At 39.2% G+C, this 19396-nt stretch overlaps 1 protein-coding gene across 2 annotated transcripts; it reads left to right on the top strand.

Moving 5' to 3' along the window:
• The first annotated feature begins 517 nt into the window (after positions 1-517).
• ppm1aa (protein phosphatase, Mg2+/Mn2+ dependent, 1Aa) lies at positions 518-18609 on the top strand. Of its 2 annotated transcripts, none has more exons than XM_054796458.1 (6): positions 518-876; positions 1573-2426; positions 2513-2630; positions 8738-8849; positions 10064-10121; positions 16492-18609. In XM_054796458.1, exons 2-6 carry the CDS (start codon positions 1590-1592, stop codon positions 16519-16521), a joined length of 1155 nt encoding a protein of 384 aa, XP_054652433.1. In that variant the 5' UTR covers positions 518-876; positions 1573-1589; the 3' UTR covers positions 16522-18609. The 2 variants fall into 2 exon arrangements, with proteins under 2 accessions (XP_054652433.1, XP_054652432.1); XM_054796457.1 differs by lacking the exon at positions 16492-18609 and adding an exon at positions 13294-16473.
• Positions 18610-19396: the final 787 nt, after the last annotated feature.

The following is a 19396-nucleotide window of genomic DNA, read 5'->3' as shown; positions in this document are numbered from 1 at the left end:
CTAACACAAAACGTCATCCTTTGATTTTTCAGTGTGCAGTCGTCGTTGGAAAAGTTTGGACACCCCTGCTACTCTGGCTCTCTACATCTTAACCCAGTATGGCCACCCCACTGAGTCTGAGTTCTGTTTGGGGTTTCTTTTGCCTTGCATCCACCACCAAGTGCTTACTCATGTGAGTTTCAGTTGGTCTTTAATGTATGAGACCTGCTCCATGTGTAAAGTGCCTTGCGATAACTTATATTGTGAACCAGTACTTTATAAATAATTCTAAAATTCTCAACTGTACTGCACCATCTATCGATAAAGATTTTCTTTGTAGACAGTAAACATAATGGCACATAAGTAATATTGCCGACGCATGAATGTGTCCAAATGCATATTAGTGTCATGATGTACAGTACATCTTGAGTGCAATGCAGTACCGTTTTCTACAAGCTGAGTGGCTCCGTAAGTCTTCGGCGATGATGTCATGTTTTCGAAGTCAACCTGCAACATCCGGGTCTTCTCCCAGCGCTTCTGCTCACCAACAGCTAACGGTGTTAGCAAGCTGTCAAGCTGTCAAGTGGAGAGGCTGGGACAGACATTTCAGCTTCCCCCTGGCTTGGCTTCATAAATCCCCACGAAAAGAAAAAAAGGCTAATATATACTTGCGATTACCTGCTGAGATAATGTAACGCATCAAGGTCGTAACCAAAAGAGGAACCTTGCACCATTTATATGCACTGGGTCTTGTGTGACGATTGCTCTTTGCTAGTTGGCTAACACTTACCCGAAGCTAAAGCCCAGCAAAGCCCTACTTTTTTCGGTCTAAGTGACCCTTCCCGGTAACCTCAGGCTTTCGTCACTATTGCGGTCAACCACTATTTTGGACATTCGGTAAGTCGTTTAAAAGTCTTATCATTGAGCCGGTAACATGAACGGTTGGCTAAAGGTAGCCTCTGAAGCTTCTTCGCTAGCTTGTTAGCAAGGCCGATGGGCTCTCCTTGCCTTAGCATACCATAGCAGAAGTTAGCTGTGAGGGAAAGGGGTCAAGGCCTGCAAGTAGGAAAGGCTGAACGTACAACATAGCTAATATGTCTATTTGGAAAAAACTTACGAGGTTTCACGTTCTCACAAGACTAATTATTTTATTAATCACACCGAGCTTGACATGTTGCTTATCTGCCGAAATAGCAGTTATCGAGCAAGTGGCCAGTCGGTTAGCCAACGTTAGCATTCCGTGATAGTAACGAAGGCTTTGACTACTTTTAACTGGCCCTGGAAAGTGCGTTGTATTGCGAAGGTCATAGATGTATTTTATTTCAAATGTGGGTCGTAGAACAGAACGGTAGCATTGGTTGAATATGTAACCTGGCCAGGCAGTGGTGGAAGGGCGTTTCAATTTTGCCCACACCATCAGTGTGCCTAATATGTAGCCAAAATATATACACAGGCCTACTATTTTTAGACTAGTGCAAGCGGCCTGAACACCAAGTTGCCAAACTGTGGAAACGAATGAGTGGGAGATATGATATATGTATTTGACAACAGAACTTATGCCATAATGTTCCATTCTAATGAAGTATTTTGCAGGTTTCAGGAAGGACACAATGGGGGCATTTCTGGACAAACCAAAGATGGAAAAATACAATTCCCATGGCGAGGGTAACAGCCTGCGATACGGGCTGAGCAGTATGCAGGGCTGGCGGGTAGAGATGGAAGATGCCCACACAGCAGTAATTGGCCTGCCTCACGGTCTTGACCTCTGGTCATTTTTTGCTGTATATGATGGGCATGCTGGCTCTCAGGTGGCCAAATACTGCTGTGAGCACCTGTTGGAGCACATCACCAGCAACTCAGACTTCCAGAGTGCTCTGCAGGAGGATCCCTCTGTGGAAAGTGTGAAGAACGGCATCCGCACAGGGTTCCTCGAGATCGACGATCACATGCGAACCATCTTGGAGAAGAAGCACGGCGTGGACCGCAGTGGCTCCACCGCAGTGGGAGTGATGGTTTCCCCCAGCCATGTCTACTTTATTAACTGTGGCGACTCACGGGGACTCCTGAGCAGGGGACGCTCTGTGCACTTCTTCACGCAGGATCACAAACCCAGCAACCCTCTGGAGAAGGAAAGGATCCTGAATGCTGGTGGCTCAGTCATGATCCAGCGAGTTAACGGCTCCCTGGCGGTGTCTCGGGCCTTAGGAGATTTTGACTACAAGTGTGTGCATGGAAAAGGCCCCACAGAGCAGCTTGTTTCTCCTGAGCCTGAAGTTTATGCAATAGAAAGATGTGAAGGGGAAGACGAATTTATTATTCTAGCTTGTGATGGCATCTGGGATGTCATGGCCAATGAAGAACTGTGTGACTTTGTCAGGTCAAGGCTAGAAGTCACAGATGATCTTGAAAGAGTCAGCAATGAAATTGTTGACACCTGCTTGTACAAGGTAAACCATGTTCAGCTTAACTAAATCATAACATAATGATGTTCACAGATGAATGTTTACGTTTGACCTGTTCGTTTCTCCCACAGGGAAGTCGGGACAATATGAGTGTTGTTTTAATCTGTTTTCCGGGAGCTCCAAAGGTATCTCCAGAAGCAGTTAAACGGGAGGCCGAGCTCGATAAGTATCTGGAGTCAAGAGTAGAAGGTAGGCACAATAAGCCAGAAAGTACAGCGTATCCCCGCAGTCGAGATTCAGCATTCATAACCCCACAAATTTGCATCAAATTGTTTTTTTGTTTGTGGGAAGACCTGACATTTTGTGCTTATCTCCATAATTAGGCTGTTTATTGATCAAAAACCCATTTCATTTGCTCCCTAGAGGGAAACTTCAACTTGCTTGAGGAGGTGTTCTTTACATGTAGTTTATACCCTAACTCACACATCACAAACCAACAGGAGCTTAGCAACCCAAAAACCTACCTCACTCAGAATGCAACCAAAAACAACGCAAGTAACATGTGTGGAACACACAATATCAGTATAGATGCTTACATACTAATATACAGTGGAACCTCGGTTTTCATGCATGCATTCAAAAAGGTCCAATAATAACCGAAATGTATGAAAACCGAATCAATTTGCCATAAGAAATAATTTCATTCCAATGAATCTGTTCCGAACCCCCAGAAATATTAATACAAAACACATTTTATATTGGTGGAAAGAGGGAAGGGGAAGGAAGAGCCACTTGGATGCCGTTTTACTCCAGTCCGTTACAAACTTAAATTTAAAGTGCCCATGGCACCATAATAAAACATTTTTTGTCATACTGCTGTCATAGATAAACACCATAGAAATAGGAGCGAAACGAAGTGGTGATTTTGACACGCAGGAAGCAGATTCACATGCAACCATGAAGTCCCAGCAAAGCCAAGAAAGTGAAATTCACAACAATAATAGCATTAACTGATATTTGTTGCAATAACTATGATATAACACACAAAATAAATGGCCACAGGTATGTTTTTTTTGACTGCCAGTAAGTGACACAGACAGCTCTAGGCACCCTGCAAAATAAAAGACCACTGAGTAGCGATAGTGGCTTATTTAGCCCCCATACTATTATTCTTAGATACGTAGAATAGCTCTAGTAAAAAAAAAAAAATATTTGCTTACTGAAATTGACAGATCGACTGCAAGATAGGCTAGAAAGAGGTTTTGCTAACATCTTGAACACTTATGGACGACACTGGCAACCAGGTGCAAAGACAGCCATGAACGCAACGCAACGCAACGTAGACTGACTTAGTGCCACCTTGGCACACTTTTCCATGGTTGAACGTCTTGTGGGGTTTTTACTTTTTATTTCCATCTGCGGGGTATTTGTCCCACAAAGTTTGCAGATCCATCTGATGAGGAGAATGGTGTTTTTTAGAAATGTGAACGATAGGGTTGGGCGATATGGACCTTAGCATGTATCACGATACTTTTGGAATGTTACACGATATAATTAAATTCAGCGGAGTCTTGTATAAAAAGCTACAAACCTTAACCCATATAATTCCATTAAAAGTAAGCTTACCCATGGCACTGTGTAAAGCAGGGGTCACCAACTTTTTTTCTTGCGAGAGCTACTTTTAGAAAATGAAAATGGCCACGAGCTACTCATTTTTGTAGAAATGATTTTCATACCTTATTTCAACCCAAACAAATCAAATATGCTTGTTTTACCAAAACATTCACAAAATGCTGGTATCCACAGCTCACGACTTCAAAGTCCAGTCGCTGGTTATGTAGTTGACCGTGAGGCTCTATTGAAAACAAACCACTTCCATATTACAGAGGTACCTCCTGGTTACCAACAATTTCTTTGTCTGTAGTCTATACTTCTCCACCACCTTCAGCCATTCTCTTTTTCTCTCTTTGGGTTGTTTTGTTGTTTGCACTGCTTTCTCCGCCACCACTGGACCATGCTGGCGGTAGACGTGATGCGCCAATGGGTCAATACAGTGCGCCGCGGCGCTCAGTTGCACGGAAAACATGTCACCAACTGTGCGTTTGAAGTTATCCTTTCTACCGGTATATGTCATTTTCTTACCATTAGAAGGATTTATACCGGTACACGATAGGGATGTCCCAGTCAGATCTTCAAGATTGGGATCGGCTGCCAATCCGCTGTATTTGTGAAGATCGGATATCGGCTTCCGCCACGGGATAAGGCCGATCGAGTTGCCATATCACGTTTGTAACTCTGAGCCACACTCCAACGTGGTAGGTGCAGTAAAGCGCCTCAAGAAGAAGAAAATGCGACACCACCATGCAGACATGTTCCATTCGGCCCGGTAGCTGCAGCGGTAGTTCCCTCTCACTGTGCCCGGACTGCCGCGCCAAGGTGTAGGGAGCTTGCATGGGAAGTGCGGCTCTGGTTGCTTATAATAGGGACCACACAATCACTACTAAACATGTGGAAACGGTGGCGAAAAACCGTGGAAATTCCTCTGTTACGGAGCGTGAATGGAAGCTAGCGGGGTTCGAGTAGTTTAGCTAGTCCAGCTGTGTGTGCGTGCGAATCGGGCGGGATGAGTATATTTTCATTGTGATGTGTTGTCCTGCTTTAATGTTAGGACCATTTTGCATTGCCCACTGACGACGTTCAGGTTCTGAGTGAAAAAAGACAAGAGGCACGTTTATTTTCGCACCCAGCGCGTATCAACCGTCCGTTGCCATTCTCAACACACACGGCACACTCCGGCCTTCAAAATAACAGCGTTATTTGTCACATTTAACTAATTGTGTAAACAAAATAAGGGCGTCATTAAAATATCTTACATTAATAACACGATTGGAATTACATCTGTGACTACATCTTCCTTAATCACAAGTTGAAAACTGGATTTTATAAGAGAGTTTGTTAAAAAAATGTCATATATTGTAAATCACACCACAAATTGATCTATAACGATGTCAAATGATTAGTCCTACCCTAAAAGTATTTTGCACACCCATTTTTTCCAGTTTTATCTTTTATTGGATGAACTTTTATTGGATCATTTATTGGGTTCGCGACCTGACTTGCAGAGGTTTGTCACAAAAGACAAACAATATTGTTGGTCATGCTGCATAATAATAAAAGTAAATTCAGCAATACTTAAGTTGCATTATTTTTAATGCTTTTGAAGAGCTATTTTCATAACCATATTAAATTCCATAAATTCATGTTTGTAACATAAGCTTATTATAAAAAAAAACAAAAAACGATCTGGGTCATATCGGCAAGACTATAAAAAAAAAATAGGATCGGATCGAAAGCCAAAAAATGTGGATCAGGACATCCCTATAATTTATCGCCCAACCCTCGTGAACGAGCTTATTACTCTGTCTCCTCGGGTGTTCCAGCAAAAGTCTTCAACACAACGAGCGGGCATAATATAAAAAAATACATAACAGAAATTCACAGAGAAGTGGAGGATAATATCAAATAATACGTTGTAGTGAAACATTAGTTTCGGATGGGGCTGTCCACATCTGATGTCAGTTGCTCCAAACACGGAGTTATGGAAGTGACGAAAATGAAAAACCATAATAAATATTTAAACATTTGAGCACAATTCTAACAGAGGAAATATGCCTTTGTTATTTTTCATGGCGCAAATAACAAGACTAACATGTGTTTTGGTGTCATGACCATTTTGAAGAGCAGACAGTTAGATCTGTACACTTGCTCACTTGAACTTTATTGTAAACTTCCTTGCTCACTTGAACTTTATTGTAAACTCCATCAACAGGTACAATTATCATTAAACACACTGGTCAGGCTCACTGTCTGGTATGTGTCTCTGTTAAACCATTCCCCCTGCAACCTGTGTGAATCTTTACATTACGATCCTATTGTAACCTACGACGCTACCTTTATACTTTGCTACTACATTATTGGAGTCAATAGTGTTTCTCAACTTTATCAAATTTATGGCACTTTTTATGACCATATTTTGCAGTCAGTTTGATCTGTAAACTATTTGAAAGAAGGATATTAAGAATTTCGATAATCATGTATTCACCTATAAGATACCACGGAATATCATATAAAAAAAATAACAGCTGTGCCACTAAGTACAGTCATCCCTCGTTTATCGTGGTTAATTGGTTCCCGACCTGACCGCGATAAGTGAATTTCCACAAAGTAGGATTCAATATGAATAAACTGAACATTTTTGTAGTTAGAGCATAGAAAACCTGTTAATGACTTTTAAAATGGGGTTTTAAAATTATTAGAGCCCTGTAGACATGAAATAACACCCCAGTAGTCACTTTTACACTCCTATTATTCTTTGTTTATACCACATCGCGCAGGCTACTGGGTCACTAGAGGGACATAACAGACGGCCGCCACTAGCAGAGGAAGCTACAGAGCTAACTAGTCAGCCTCTCCAATTTGCTTAGTCTAAACTTAAAGTGTTTCAAATGGAGTGAGGAAGAAGGACAAAGAAGCCAAAAACGTACCACTTCCACACGGAATGAGAGGAGAACCTTTCTTTCACTCTATCTCAGCCATGGCATGGCCGTCGCAGCCATGGCTTGGCGGCTCGGCCCTGTTGGTTCAGTAGCCAGTGTCCATGCAGTGTGAAAGGTAATGTAAACTGATGTCATATCTCAGAGAATTGCTGGTGACCAGTGACCAGAATACTACATATAAGTTGTCTTTCAATATTTTTTTTTACTAATAATAGGCCATAGTCAACCATGATACAGCAATCATTTATTTATTATTTTTGAAAAAAAACGCAATATAGTGAGGGAGCGATATTGTAACCGCGATACAGCGTGGAACAACTGATATGTAGCTGCCGGCAGCTCAGCTCAGCATGGCGTAGTAGCAACTCATTTAGTGGATTCAACAGATGAAAACAAGAAACAAATGTCTTTAAATTGAAATAATTTTCTATAATGTAGCACACATGTATTGGTGTAGAAAATAGGCATTTTCAACGTTCCTTCAAGCAGACCAATGAGAATTGTGTTAAAAACAAACAACTCACTTACTAATGTGGTCTTACAGCTGCCCGGCAAGTGCAAACTTGAATAGACGTATCTTCTTCAAAGCACTTGCACTTGTTGGCTTTGTAAGTACTCTTCAAGCAGGAGTGTCAATGAAAAGTGACATTGAAGAAAATGATGTCTGTCTCCAACTGCACTGCATTACAGTGCAAGTATACAATCAAGTACAAGCAAGTATACAATTTCACACTAACAGACAGCTGTTACCTTCCCATTGTAAAACAGAAGTAACCATTCTCTGTCAACCAATCAACAGACAGCGACAGGACTACAGCGACACTTGCACATTGATCCGTACAAATAAGGACTTTCTCTTAAATAAATGCTGCTTACAAATAAACGGCTGGTAGTACTAAAGTCTAAATCTGTTTCAGGCCCCTTTATCTTTGACTCTTAGGGGTTTCAAAGTGTAGCAGGGTGGGCTTCCACTCCAGAGAACATAATCTTTTTTTGAGTCGTCAGGCTCTGTTTATGCACTCTACAAGGAACTAAGTTGGCTTTGCAGGATTAAAAAATCGTTATCTTTTTTGTTGTTGTTTGTACCGTCTCCCAGGGGGAGGCCTGCCTCCCACTTTGGAAACCTCTGCTCTGTCAAGATCAGGGGTTCTCAACTGGTCTCACCCTGGGACCCACATTTTTCTCATGGCCATAAACCATGGCTCACTTTAATATTATGTATTTATTAGCAATTATTATTTAATTTAAAAAAAAACATCAAAAGCTTGCCTTTGTCATTTTTTAAAAACACAAGTACACATGCTTTCAGGTGGAATTGGGGCACATTATAAAAAAGAAAATATGAGGAGGAACATGTAAATACATTCTTTCATGATATGACTTTCATGACTTTGGTTTTTAAATTAATGCAGAGTCTGTCAATCATTTTTGACATTTGCAATTAAAAAAGCTAACCATTGTGTTTTTAAAACATGCCTTGACAGCAGTTCTTGTCCTCATATAAAGGTTAATATTTTTCTACTATAACAACAGTTGTCAGCTAAGCTTAATCAGTGCCAATCCATTGCACAGTCTAGAACGTCACCAGGAACAAAATGTGAATGAATGAAGGCAAGTGCCTGGATATAAGATTTCTGGTCCAATCGGGTACTTTAATAGTAACTTAATATAGTCTCTAGTCAGCACATTTCTCCTACTTATGTGTCATCTATTACTTTCCATTTGTAGATGTCCATTATATTTTGTAAAAGAAAGATCTGCCTGTGTATCAAAGCTTATAGTTGTGTTTTCTTCCGTCAGACATCCTCAAGAAGCAGGGGGATGAAGGAGTACCAGACTTGGTCCACGTTATGAGGACGTTAACATCAGAGAGCATCCCTAACCTTCCTCCTGGAGGAGAGCTGGCAAGCAAGTATGTGATTAACATAAACATGGTATTCAACCTCTTTTTATGCATACATGCATAGACCGGTCAGAATAACAAATTTTGCTGAACGATAATTGTCCTACAAATTATTGTTGATAATCGATATTATTGACAACATCTTTTCAAATCATTTTTTCATTATTTATATGGCATTATAATGCAAGTACATCGTATCAAAAGCAATTAACTTTAATTTCTCAAGAGTATTTAACATTGTAATTGGAATGTCAAGAGTTTTTAAATAAAATAAATTAAACAACATAAATTAAACAATCAAAAAAAAGACAAAACAAACCCCAATGAAAATGAAATGGACGCTCAGTCTCTTTTAGCAAAAATTGTACTTAAATAAAACTCACAATCATAATCAAAAACAATAAAAAATAGACCCTATCTCTGTTAATAAAAACTCTCTCTAACTCCAATAAAAAGCACACACAACAATAAATACACTAAATAAAAGTAGTATAAAGTCTCTGTAAAGAAAATTGCACTTAAATAACTAATGAACATTGGGTATTATTCCTCAACAGGAAGGCTTGACATATAGAGAGCAACACCTGAGTGTGTACTATTTTGCGCTCATTTGTTTATATTTGCTTTGCCAAACAAACGCTTCAGTAAGGACCGACTGTTGGGACAAAGGCAGTGCTGCACCTCCAGCGGTATTTTTTTTCCCCCACTTGGGAAAATTGGACAGGATGGTTCATATATGTGTTGATGCACTCACGCTTTTCATTCTGTCTAAAACCGAAATATTCCCACATTGGGGCCGTGGCATTCGCCTGAGAAACTTCTATGCCTTCATTCATGTTAGCGTATACTCGCTCGCGATGCTAACTTGATGCTTGCACTCTGTGTATCCACTCACTAGTAGCGCCGCCTCCACATACTGGACAAAGATGCTGAATGTGAGAAGAGGGTTCACTCTCTCCGTTCATTCCACTGTAGCACCAACGCGCACAGACCGATGCAGAGTGAACCCTCTTGTCATCCAGCCTGTGTGGTAAAGAGAGCTGAGCAAGAGCCGATGAAAACAAACACGCATGCATGGACATGTCAATTTATTGAAGCCTGCAAAATTGTCGACTTGTTTTTGTTTTTAAAATCATTCGATTGATCGATTTATTGATTATCGTGACAGGCCTATACATGCATTAAAATAAGAACAAACTAAGGATTTTTTTCCTCCTTCCCAGACGAAGTTTTATTGAAGCGGTGTACAACAAACTCAACCCCTATCGAAGCGATGACACAGTAAGTATGCCATCTTGTTCACATTCACTTTTAATTCCTTGAGGCTGTGCTTTGGTTGAATTATGCATGCTTTTTGACATGTGACCGGAAACTATAACCAGCATGTCAGGTAACATTATTTGCAAAGTACAAAGTAAAACATCTGAAAATGTCATTGGGAATAAATAGGCAATACCACCTTCTTTTATACCTTTACTCTCCATGCGTAGGTGACATCTGTTCATTCATTTAGAATTTGAATTGATGCCACTAATACAATCACTTGCAAGTCAATATTTTAGTTAGGGGTGTCCCGATATAACTTTTTCACTTCCGATACATTACCAATATTGCAGTGTTAAATATGGTCCGTTACTGATATTGAGCCGATATCACCACGGGGCATACATACTTTTATGACTTATTTTGTAGTGTGGAACGTTAGAAAAGGCTTGGTCAAGTGATATTACTCAAAACAAAGAACAATAGTCCGCAGCATCAGGTAGAGAAAAACTCACCCATTTATTTTTGTATGCATGTGAAGTATAGTTCAATCCACAATGTAGTGGTAGCTAGGCATCATATAGTGAGGTTCAAGGTTCTCAATGGAGAATTTTAAACCTGACATTACACCCCACCGACAGGCTCGCTCTTTTCTGATAGAGCTAATGACTTTTTGCCGCCCGGTGGGAGTATCCTGTGTGATGCCACTTCATATGCACAATGCACAATGAGTTTCGGCATTTTTAACTTCTCCAGTTCTGTTCCACCACAGGAAACTTGTGCATGACAAGTTTTACATTTAGCTGCAACGTCTTTTTACTGCCACACATCACTCTTTGTTACTTTATCACTCTAGCAATCACTGTTGTTCTGATGAAATGGGCTCTACTATTCAGTTGCTGCTCCATAGATGTGCTGGGGCGGAGTCTGGGATTGCCTGCTTGTATCTGAGGGCCAATATCGGAGATTTGAGATGCAGGCCGATATAATTCGATAGTGGATTTTTTTTGCTGATATCGGCCCGATATCTAATAGCGGTATCAGATCAGGACACCCCTAATTTTAGTGTTTCTTAAAGCCCTTGCAATTTACTGGAAATTGATGTTTAAAGGGTTTTTATTATTTATTAGGAAGGTCAAGCATAGGTAATGACCTTCCCATGACTTCACATTGCATACCTAGTGCTGAGACTGAAAGGCTTTGTCTCTTAATGCTTATGGTGTCATAACGATGACCTCAGCAGCAACAGTAGTACAGTCGATCCCTGCTATTTGCAGACCATAGGCGAATGGCAAAAAATCCGCTCATAATTTTTTTTTTTTTTTTTTTTGACACGTCTTGCTCTTCTTCCTCCAAACCATCCTGCGAGCGTTGACCTTCCCCTTTGATCAACATTTGAAATAAAAGTGACCGTTGGAATTATTAGATTCGATTGAGCTCCAGAACCCTCTCTTTTAATAAGGGTGTCATTAAAATATCTTACAATAATAACGAGATTGGAATCTGTGACTACATCCTCCTTAATCACAAGCACGGGCATTACAGTGTGTTGAAGATTTTGTAGCAATATGTGCTGAGGCTGACATCCCAATAGAAAAGTTAGCTAAGCTAGATCCATTTCTCAATTACAGGACAAAATGGGCCAATGATGTATTGCATCAATAAATGTAAGGATTTTTGCATTTTATTCACTAATCCAAATAGCACACACTCTATGCTGGTAAAGTAAGTGGAAAAGGTAAAAAACGGAAATCTAAAAAATTTAAACGGAAAAAACGGAATTTGGGAAAAATAAAACGGATAGCGTAGAGTTTGTTAAAAAAATGTCAAAGATTCTAAATCCCACCACAAATTGATCTATAACCATGTCAAATGATTAGTCCTACCTTAAAAGTATTTTGCACACCCTTTTTTTGTGAGTTTATCTTTTATAGGATGGACTTTTATTGGATCTTTTATTGGATTAGGGACCTGACTCACAGAGCTTTGTTACAAAAACCAAACAGTATTGTTGGTCATGCTGTAATGCAGTAACAAAGTAAATTGAGCGGTACTTTGGTTGCATTATTTTTAATGCTTTGAAGAGGTATTTTCATAACCATATTCCATTCCACAAATTCATGTTTGTAACAAAAGGTTATTATTATAAAAAAAAAACAAAAAAAAGATCGGATCGGAAGCCAAAAAATGTGAATCGGGACATCCCTAGTATACACGCTATCAGGTATATGCTATGTGTATGTATGCAATGAATACATGTACATTTTAGGTCCTATATGTGCGTAAATGCATCCAGTAAATTATCGACTTAGGATGAATAAGATGTTTCCTGCGAGAAAAATTGCCTATTTTAGGAGAAAAAAATTAAATAAAATTTCACCAAAAATCTGCAAATTTGCGTGGTTGAGAATGCTGGATTGCCAATGTGCGGGGTTCCACTGTCTATTGTTTTTAGTTATAATTGGAACACAAAACCACTCAACAGGTCACATGTCTGTTTCATAGACATCTCTCCTACTATTGAACAAATATGAAGAAAAACAAACATCTCCTCCCACAGTCATGCACTAAAGTAATCACGTAGTACATCTCATTTAATTTATGGCTCTGGTGATGAAAAGACTTAAACATGGATGTTTTTTTTTAAAATATTTGTGTTCTTGGTACACATCCAGAAGACAAATTCCAACAGGGTCAGTAGTCTCTTTGCAGAAAAGCACCTACTTGATAGGGAAGTTTGAATCAAAAGAAATGTCCCGAATTGTGGCATGCACAAGGTCCAATTCCAAATATTCTTTATTATAACATATGCATAGAAACACTTATTATTCAGATGTCAAGTATAATTTGTTGGTTGATTTCTGGTTTTCTGTTTGCTGTAGAGGGCATGTCAATAATTACAAAGTACACTTTTTTTGAACTTTGGTTTTTCAATCTAATTTGAACAAACTGGTTCCTTTTGAGGTTTGATATTTGAAACAAACGAGGAGTGCAAAGTGCACCAGTATCCTGAAGGTCTTCATTTTCGAACAGACTTTCAAGGCTGTGGACATAAAGAGGCGAGCTGGTTTCTAAAGCAGTCCTGCCTTGGCTTTAAGGAGCCTTATAACCATAATAAAAAAAAAATAAAAAAATAATTTCTCCCCTCCTCACACTTTTCTCGTTTGTTTCAATGTTACCTCTTCCACAGTATCATTGTGAACCACAACAAGGCAGCTGGTTCTGGAGAAGATTTAAAACGGACTACACTACAGAACAGCTAAAGGTTGTGACTAGCTATTGAAGGCAGTGAACCATTGATTTTGCATTAAGTGCAGCAAAAACTGAATCATTAAAGAGCAGAATTTTGAGTATATATTACAGATGTTAATGTAGTACTGTACTACAAATTGCTGTAAGTGATAATGTTCCACTCCAGTTCGGTATGTGGCAGTAACAGGAGGTTGAACTGCCAAACCACTGAGGAAGAAAGTGTCAGAATCAAGCATTTTCACAATAGCATATTTCTGATCTACGCCAAACTACAGTGGAACCTCTTGAGTCAAACACAATCCCTTCCGACGTGCAGTTTGTTCATATCTTTAAAATAAATTCCAGTGCCATCATAAAACATTAACTGTACAGGCAGGTTTTAAGTAACTGAACTATCATACAAGTGTAAAAATTATCTGCTTTGTAATATAATTCATAATAAAATATTGTCACGCAGACCTGCCAATATAAATGCACTTTTTGTACTGTATTCAACATGCATTTTGAACCCTGAATATGCTTCCCTGCTCTCCAGTTATGGATTTTTACTGACCAGGGGTCTCATCTATAAAGCTCGCGTACGCACAAAACAGGGCAGAAAAGTTCCGTACGCTGTTTTTCACACAAAGTATGTGATCTATAAAAACGTGACGCACCAGTATGCCGCCCTTGTAGCTGACGTGCGCATTTTTTGGCAACATGGCAAATAGGCAACGCACATAAAGTGGCGAAGTGAGGTTATATGTCATCAATACAACATTTATCTGTCTTACCACTCCCTTTATTTGTGTGGATAGTGTCAGGGCTAACTTACTCCTATTAGTTTCCTTTTCCACAAATGATGGGCTTTTGTTTTGTTGTGCATTCAACTAATACACAAAATTAGTTCCTCATAAAATAATTAAAATACTCCTAATATTTGATGGGGTTAATGTCCTCATAATGATAAATATTTTTTAAATATCCGTCTGGAATTAAAGCAATTCATTTTTGACTTACTTCCATCCCTATTTTCACTCTTTTCATCTACTTTTAAATAAAGCTGATTTCACTAAGCTCATATTCATCTAAAATGTGGCATCAATTAGAGATAAAATGTAGAAACATGCTCACTAGAAGTAATGGTAATGGTTTCATTCATTTTGAACATACATACAAGTTACACTGGAGTACATCACATAGTACAATTCACAGTTTAATATGTCCAAAAAGGAGTAATAAGAAGCAAAGCTTATTTAATCCTAACCCTCATCCATTTCACAAAAATAGATATGTGCCTTTATATCGGACCACATTCTTTCTAGTTTTGCCGTGGTTCTCCCTGCTCCATTCACAGCGATGTCAACATACTTTTATACCTTTATTCATTATGCCATTGCTGTCTTCCAAATATGATACTTTTTGCAGTATTTTCACCTCCATTTCCGTGAAAGTCCACTTCTTCATCCTCCTCTTCCCACCAGCCGTGATTCCGAATGACAGCAGCCATCATAACAATGCAATCAAGGCTCTTTAAATATGGACACCATATTCTTGAGTCACTTTGCATTGACCTATTGTGAAGTGGAGAGGTGTGGCAAGGGCGTAACTTGTTATGAGTTATGTATGCACACTTCTCCTCAAGGTGGACTCTGTAAACCACAAATTGCGTGAATGTGTGCGTATGCCACTTTTTATAGGTCTGAATATTTTACACTTTGTCAGATTTCCAAGCACATTGTTATAGATGAGGCCCCAGGTATTTGAAACCTCCTGTGTCGAGACACCAGCGTACGTTACACGGGCTCACTCGTCCCCCTGCAAACGCTCTTGTGTAGCATGACATGTACCTCCTTGGTCGGCTTGTAGAAAATTATGTCTTGTGTATATATATGACTTGTTCAGAGAGCGTACAGCCCACCTTCGTAAATGCCTTTTCTGATTTAGGGTCAACATTTTCAATAAAAATGACTGTTGTAATGCATCAGTTAGTTCCAGCTGCAATAACAACTCCCCTTTTTTCTTCAAAAGAAGAAGGAAGCTAACAAGCTGAATAGTCGAGAGTTGTGGTTGCTAACATTATTGGCACCACGTCACACTCTCAACCCTGAGCTATAAAGAGCTATAAAACAGGGGTGTCCAAAGTGCGGCCCGTGGCTCGTTTATTGGGGTATTTCTTCAAGGTTGGCAGGTCTGCAGTGCTTTCAGCAATCTCCTTAAATGTTGTATCATGCTTGATGTATGCCAATAATTTGACCTTTTTGAAACAGAAACATTTTTTTCAGAACCACAGTATGTCTTTTGATGTGGTTGTTTAACAAATGAGAAGTAACTCGCTACATTGATCTCTGACTTGTGTGACACATATAATACTTGCACGACAGTGACAGCCCGGGAGAAGTCAGTTTCGGGTGTTCTCGCACTAGTCCCGCTTAGCATTGCGATGCTCTTTCCCAAAAATGTTGGTCAATTTCTAAATTGGACTAATAATTAGGAGGATCCACTGTATTTTCATTTCTTCCTTGTCCTGTGACATACCTTTCCTTCACTTTCCAGTCATTCAAGTAGTTTTTGAGTAACGTTGGTAACACAGAAACGTTGCACAGCTTATAAAAGTTGTTGCTATAAGGCAGAGGTGTCCAAAGTGCAGTCTCCTTTTTTATTAGCCCGAAGCACATTGTAGAAATATAAATTGATTCATTAAAAAAAAAAAAAACGGCAATCTGAAAATAATGGAGCAAAAGGGCACAATATAAAGAGGAAAAATAAAAAATAGCACAGTGACCCCTCCACACAGTTTGATTTTTCAGTATGCGACCTTCAGTGGGGAAAGTTAGGACATCCCTGCTGTAAGTTAAGGGCTGATTTCTTGTTTTATTGTTTAAATGCACTTTAAATATAAATGAATAAATAGAAGGTGAAGTCTTCCAGGTGCTCCATATCGACAATGTTTCTGCTGCCCTTCAACGTTTTATCTCAACTTGAGACATGACCCCAAGCTGTAGTCGATAAATACAAGTATTCATCAACAAAGATGGATTTTATTTAAATATGCTGTAGAATAATGACAAAAACAATGCTGACAGTGAGTGAGCTCTGAATGGAATTGGAGGCATCGTCTGAAGGGTTTTGTCCTTCCCTCTCCTCTCTTGTCAAGGACTCAGCGTCCACAGATGACATGTGGTAACACAACCTCGTACCACTAACACAGCATAGCGTTTACAAACCACCATCCTCTCAAGACCCACAGCAGCGCAGCTCAGCAGTCTGTCTTGCCGTCGTCACTCTGAGCTTCTGGTTTCTAAGAAGGGAATTTCATGGGAGGAGGAGGAGGAGGAGGAAGAGGAAGAGGAAGAGGAAGAGGAGTTGCATGCACACAAACCTGGAGATAGTGCAGTGCCAGTCCACTCTGGAGTTCAGGATCCCCCACCGTCTTGTCTCCCCTTTGTGTTCACCCATCCTAATACTTCCCTCTAAAGTCAAACATAACAAGTGAGTCCATAAGGCTTTCTTACTTCATTTTTTGTTGAATAATCAGCTTATGTAGTAGGATTTTTTTTGTTGTTGTTGCTGTAATTAATTTGATTCACATTTCCTTGTGTGTGTTTGTATATTTCTGTTTTTGTGAAGTGCAATTGTCCTGTACAAACAGCCTGTATTTAATGCAGCTTGATTTTAAGTTAAAAAAATGAATGAAAGAAATGAAAAAGAACCTTTTTATGCACTATCTGCCTTTTCCTGCTCTTCTGGAATTCTAACCCATTTCTACATAGTGAATATTACTGCTTGTCCCCCAGGCACAATGCCTCTCCGTGCTTTTACTTTTCTTTTCTCCTCAGTTAGTCTATGCTCCTTTTAAGAAACGGGTAAATTGTATTGTCGACAGCACAGTAAGCTCTCTATATCAAAAACATTTATAACCTAATTATTTCCTCCTTCCCTCTCTGTGTGCTTTTTTTTTTAATTGTATTTTATTTTTCTATGTGGTTTCCTGTACATGCTGAAATAACAGCAGTGTTTCTCAGTCATTTTGGACATGTGAAGTGAAACAAAATACATCTGTTAACACTTTTGTGTGACTAGATACTTGCAAAGCGTGCGTGGGTGCTTGTTTGTATGTACGTGCACGCGTGTGTTTGTATAAAGGCAGATCACTCACAATTTGCCATGACCAGGCTGCATTTTTTAAGGGAATTTCAAAGCTATACTCATTCTTATTCCACAAGTTTCCATTATTGTATGTGTGTGTGTGCGCGTGTGTGTCTGCGTGCGCGTGCGCATGCTCTGTTTGAACAATTCATATTGCCCTGTTTTAGTGTAATAGAAAGGACACAAGTTAGGACTTTGCTCCCATAGTACATTATTTAAGCAGTGGGTTGATTTCTAATCACTTTGTCTGCTTTATGATAACCTTTGACTGTGTGTGCAATGTCTGTCTTTATGTGGCACAACCTTTGACATCCCACAGACATTGAGGGGACAAAAAAAAAAAAAAACAAGGCTCTTTCACCCCCATTAGACTGTGTGTGAGTGTGCGTGTGTGTTCCCCTCCCTCCGATAACACATTTTTGTACATTTTAAACATGATCTACTATTTTGACTGATGTGAGCACTGACTATTTTAGGAAGAGTCGACATAAGTGCGACCATCTAGGAGAAACTGTTGGCTCAAATACTTTATAATGGCTGTCTTTATTTTCTCTCTGTTTTAAACTGTTTTTTGGCGGTGGCGGGAATTCATACCAAGAACAAATCACCTGATTGTAATGAATTGTCATGGTTGTGTACAGCACCCTTTGTTTTGTTTCCATGGGGTTTGATTTGCGGCAACACAAGCCAGGCAGGACACACACTGCAGTTTGCTGCTAGCGCCAATGATTTTGAGTGTTTCCCCCCCTTTCTCCCCTGCAAAGGCAACTATCGTCACTATGTCTATTCACTCACATGGCAGATACATTTCTTTAAGAGAAAAGGTTTGTCTTTCAGAATCTGCTATTTTTTTGTCTAAAATTGCATTGTTGGAAATTAATGTATGTATATATTTTTGACTTTAACATTCAAGGAATAAATATGTTGTTTGAGTTAATGTTTCCCCCCCCCCCCCCCCCCCCCCCCCACCACGGACAAAATATGATTCTGGTTTGTCTCAGCGAGATTTATTTTGAGCTCAATTAAAATCCTGTCTGTCATAAGCTGATCTATAGTTCCAGAAAGTTTTAATATAATATTAATAAGATACAAAAAATGTATTTATTAAAAAAAAAAAAAAGACAATCCTAACACTCACCCTCCTTGTATTGAGTCACAAAATCTTAGACTGATCTTTTCACTAAATTCACTAAACCAGCCACTTCTCTTATCTACTAGAGTGGCAAAATAGCCAAAATGTGTTTTTAATTCTCTCCTTTTTAACAACTCGTGGTGCTGTAATGTTTATGTTGCTAAGCGCAATGTGCAACAATGAGAATCGTGTGCAACAATGTAAACAGGGTACAAATGAATGGTGCCACTGCAACTAAGACAAGACAAAATAAAGGCACAGGTTGTTAATTGAGGTATGACTGAAATGAACTGGTGGAATTGGCCTTAAAGACATGAAGTTTATTGTCATGGAAACAAATGTTGCATGTAGCAACATTGTCACATGTTCAAAGTTGTGAATAATTCTGGTAGTGGTGGCTCAGTAAGTATAAATGTCCTATTACTATGTATGTGTGTGTGTTTGTGAGCAAATAACACACAAAAAAAATTGAGAGAAGTAAATAAAACAAAAGACTTACCATCATGGCTTTTGGGTGTTTGAATACAGTATTAAATGATTTTCACTGTAATTAATGTATATGAAAATCATTATTTTGATAACTGTACATTGATGATAGATTATTTTTTTCAATTTAGAGAAGCAGTTGACATGTATGCTTTTGTGCTCATCGTCGCCTGTATTTTTCCTCTTTTGTGTGCACCCCTATCAGTGGCTTGTAAAAGAACATTTCATGTGTGTTTTTTTGCTTAATCGTTTTCCAGTCTCATCTTATAAACACACACCTGCGTGTTGCAAGCTT

This window comes from Dunckerocampus dactyliophorus, chromosome 13 (assembly GCF_027744805.1).
Source record: "Dunckerocampus dactyliophorus isolate RoL2022-P2 chromosome 13, RoL_Ddac_1.1, whole genome shotgun sequence".
NCBI lineage: Eukaryota > Metazoa > Chordata > Actinopteri > Syngnathiformes > Syngnathidae > Dunckerocampus > Dunckerocampus dactyliophorus.
This window is presented reverse-complemented; position numbering and strand designations above follow the sequence as displayed.

Coding starts and splice junctions, on each gene's coding strand:
- ppm1aa (XM_054796457.1), top strand. CDS start 1,590: ATGGGGGCATTTCTGGACAAACCAAAGATGGAAAAATACAATTCCCAT. Junction 2,427..2,512: donor TTGACACCTGCTTGTACAAG/GTAAACCATGTT, acceptor TTTCTCCCACAG/GGAAGTCGGGACAATATGAG. Junction 2,631..8,737: donor TCTGGAGTCAAGAGTAGAAG/GTAGGCACAATA, acceptor TTCTTCCGTCAG/ACATCCTCAAGAAGCAGGGG.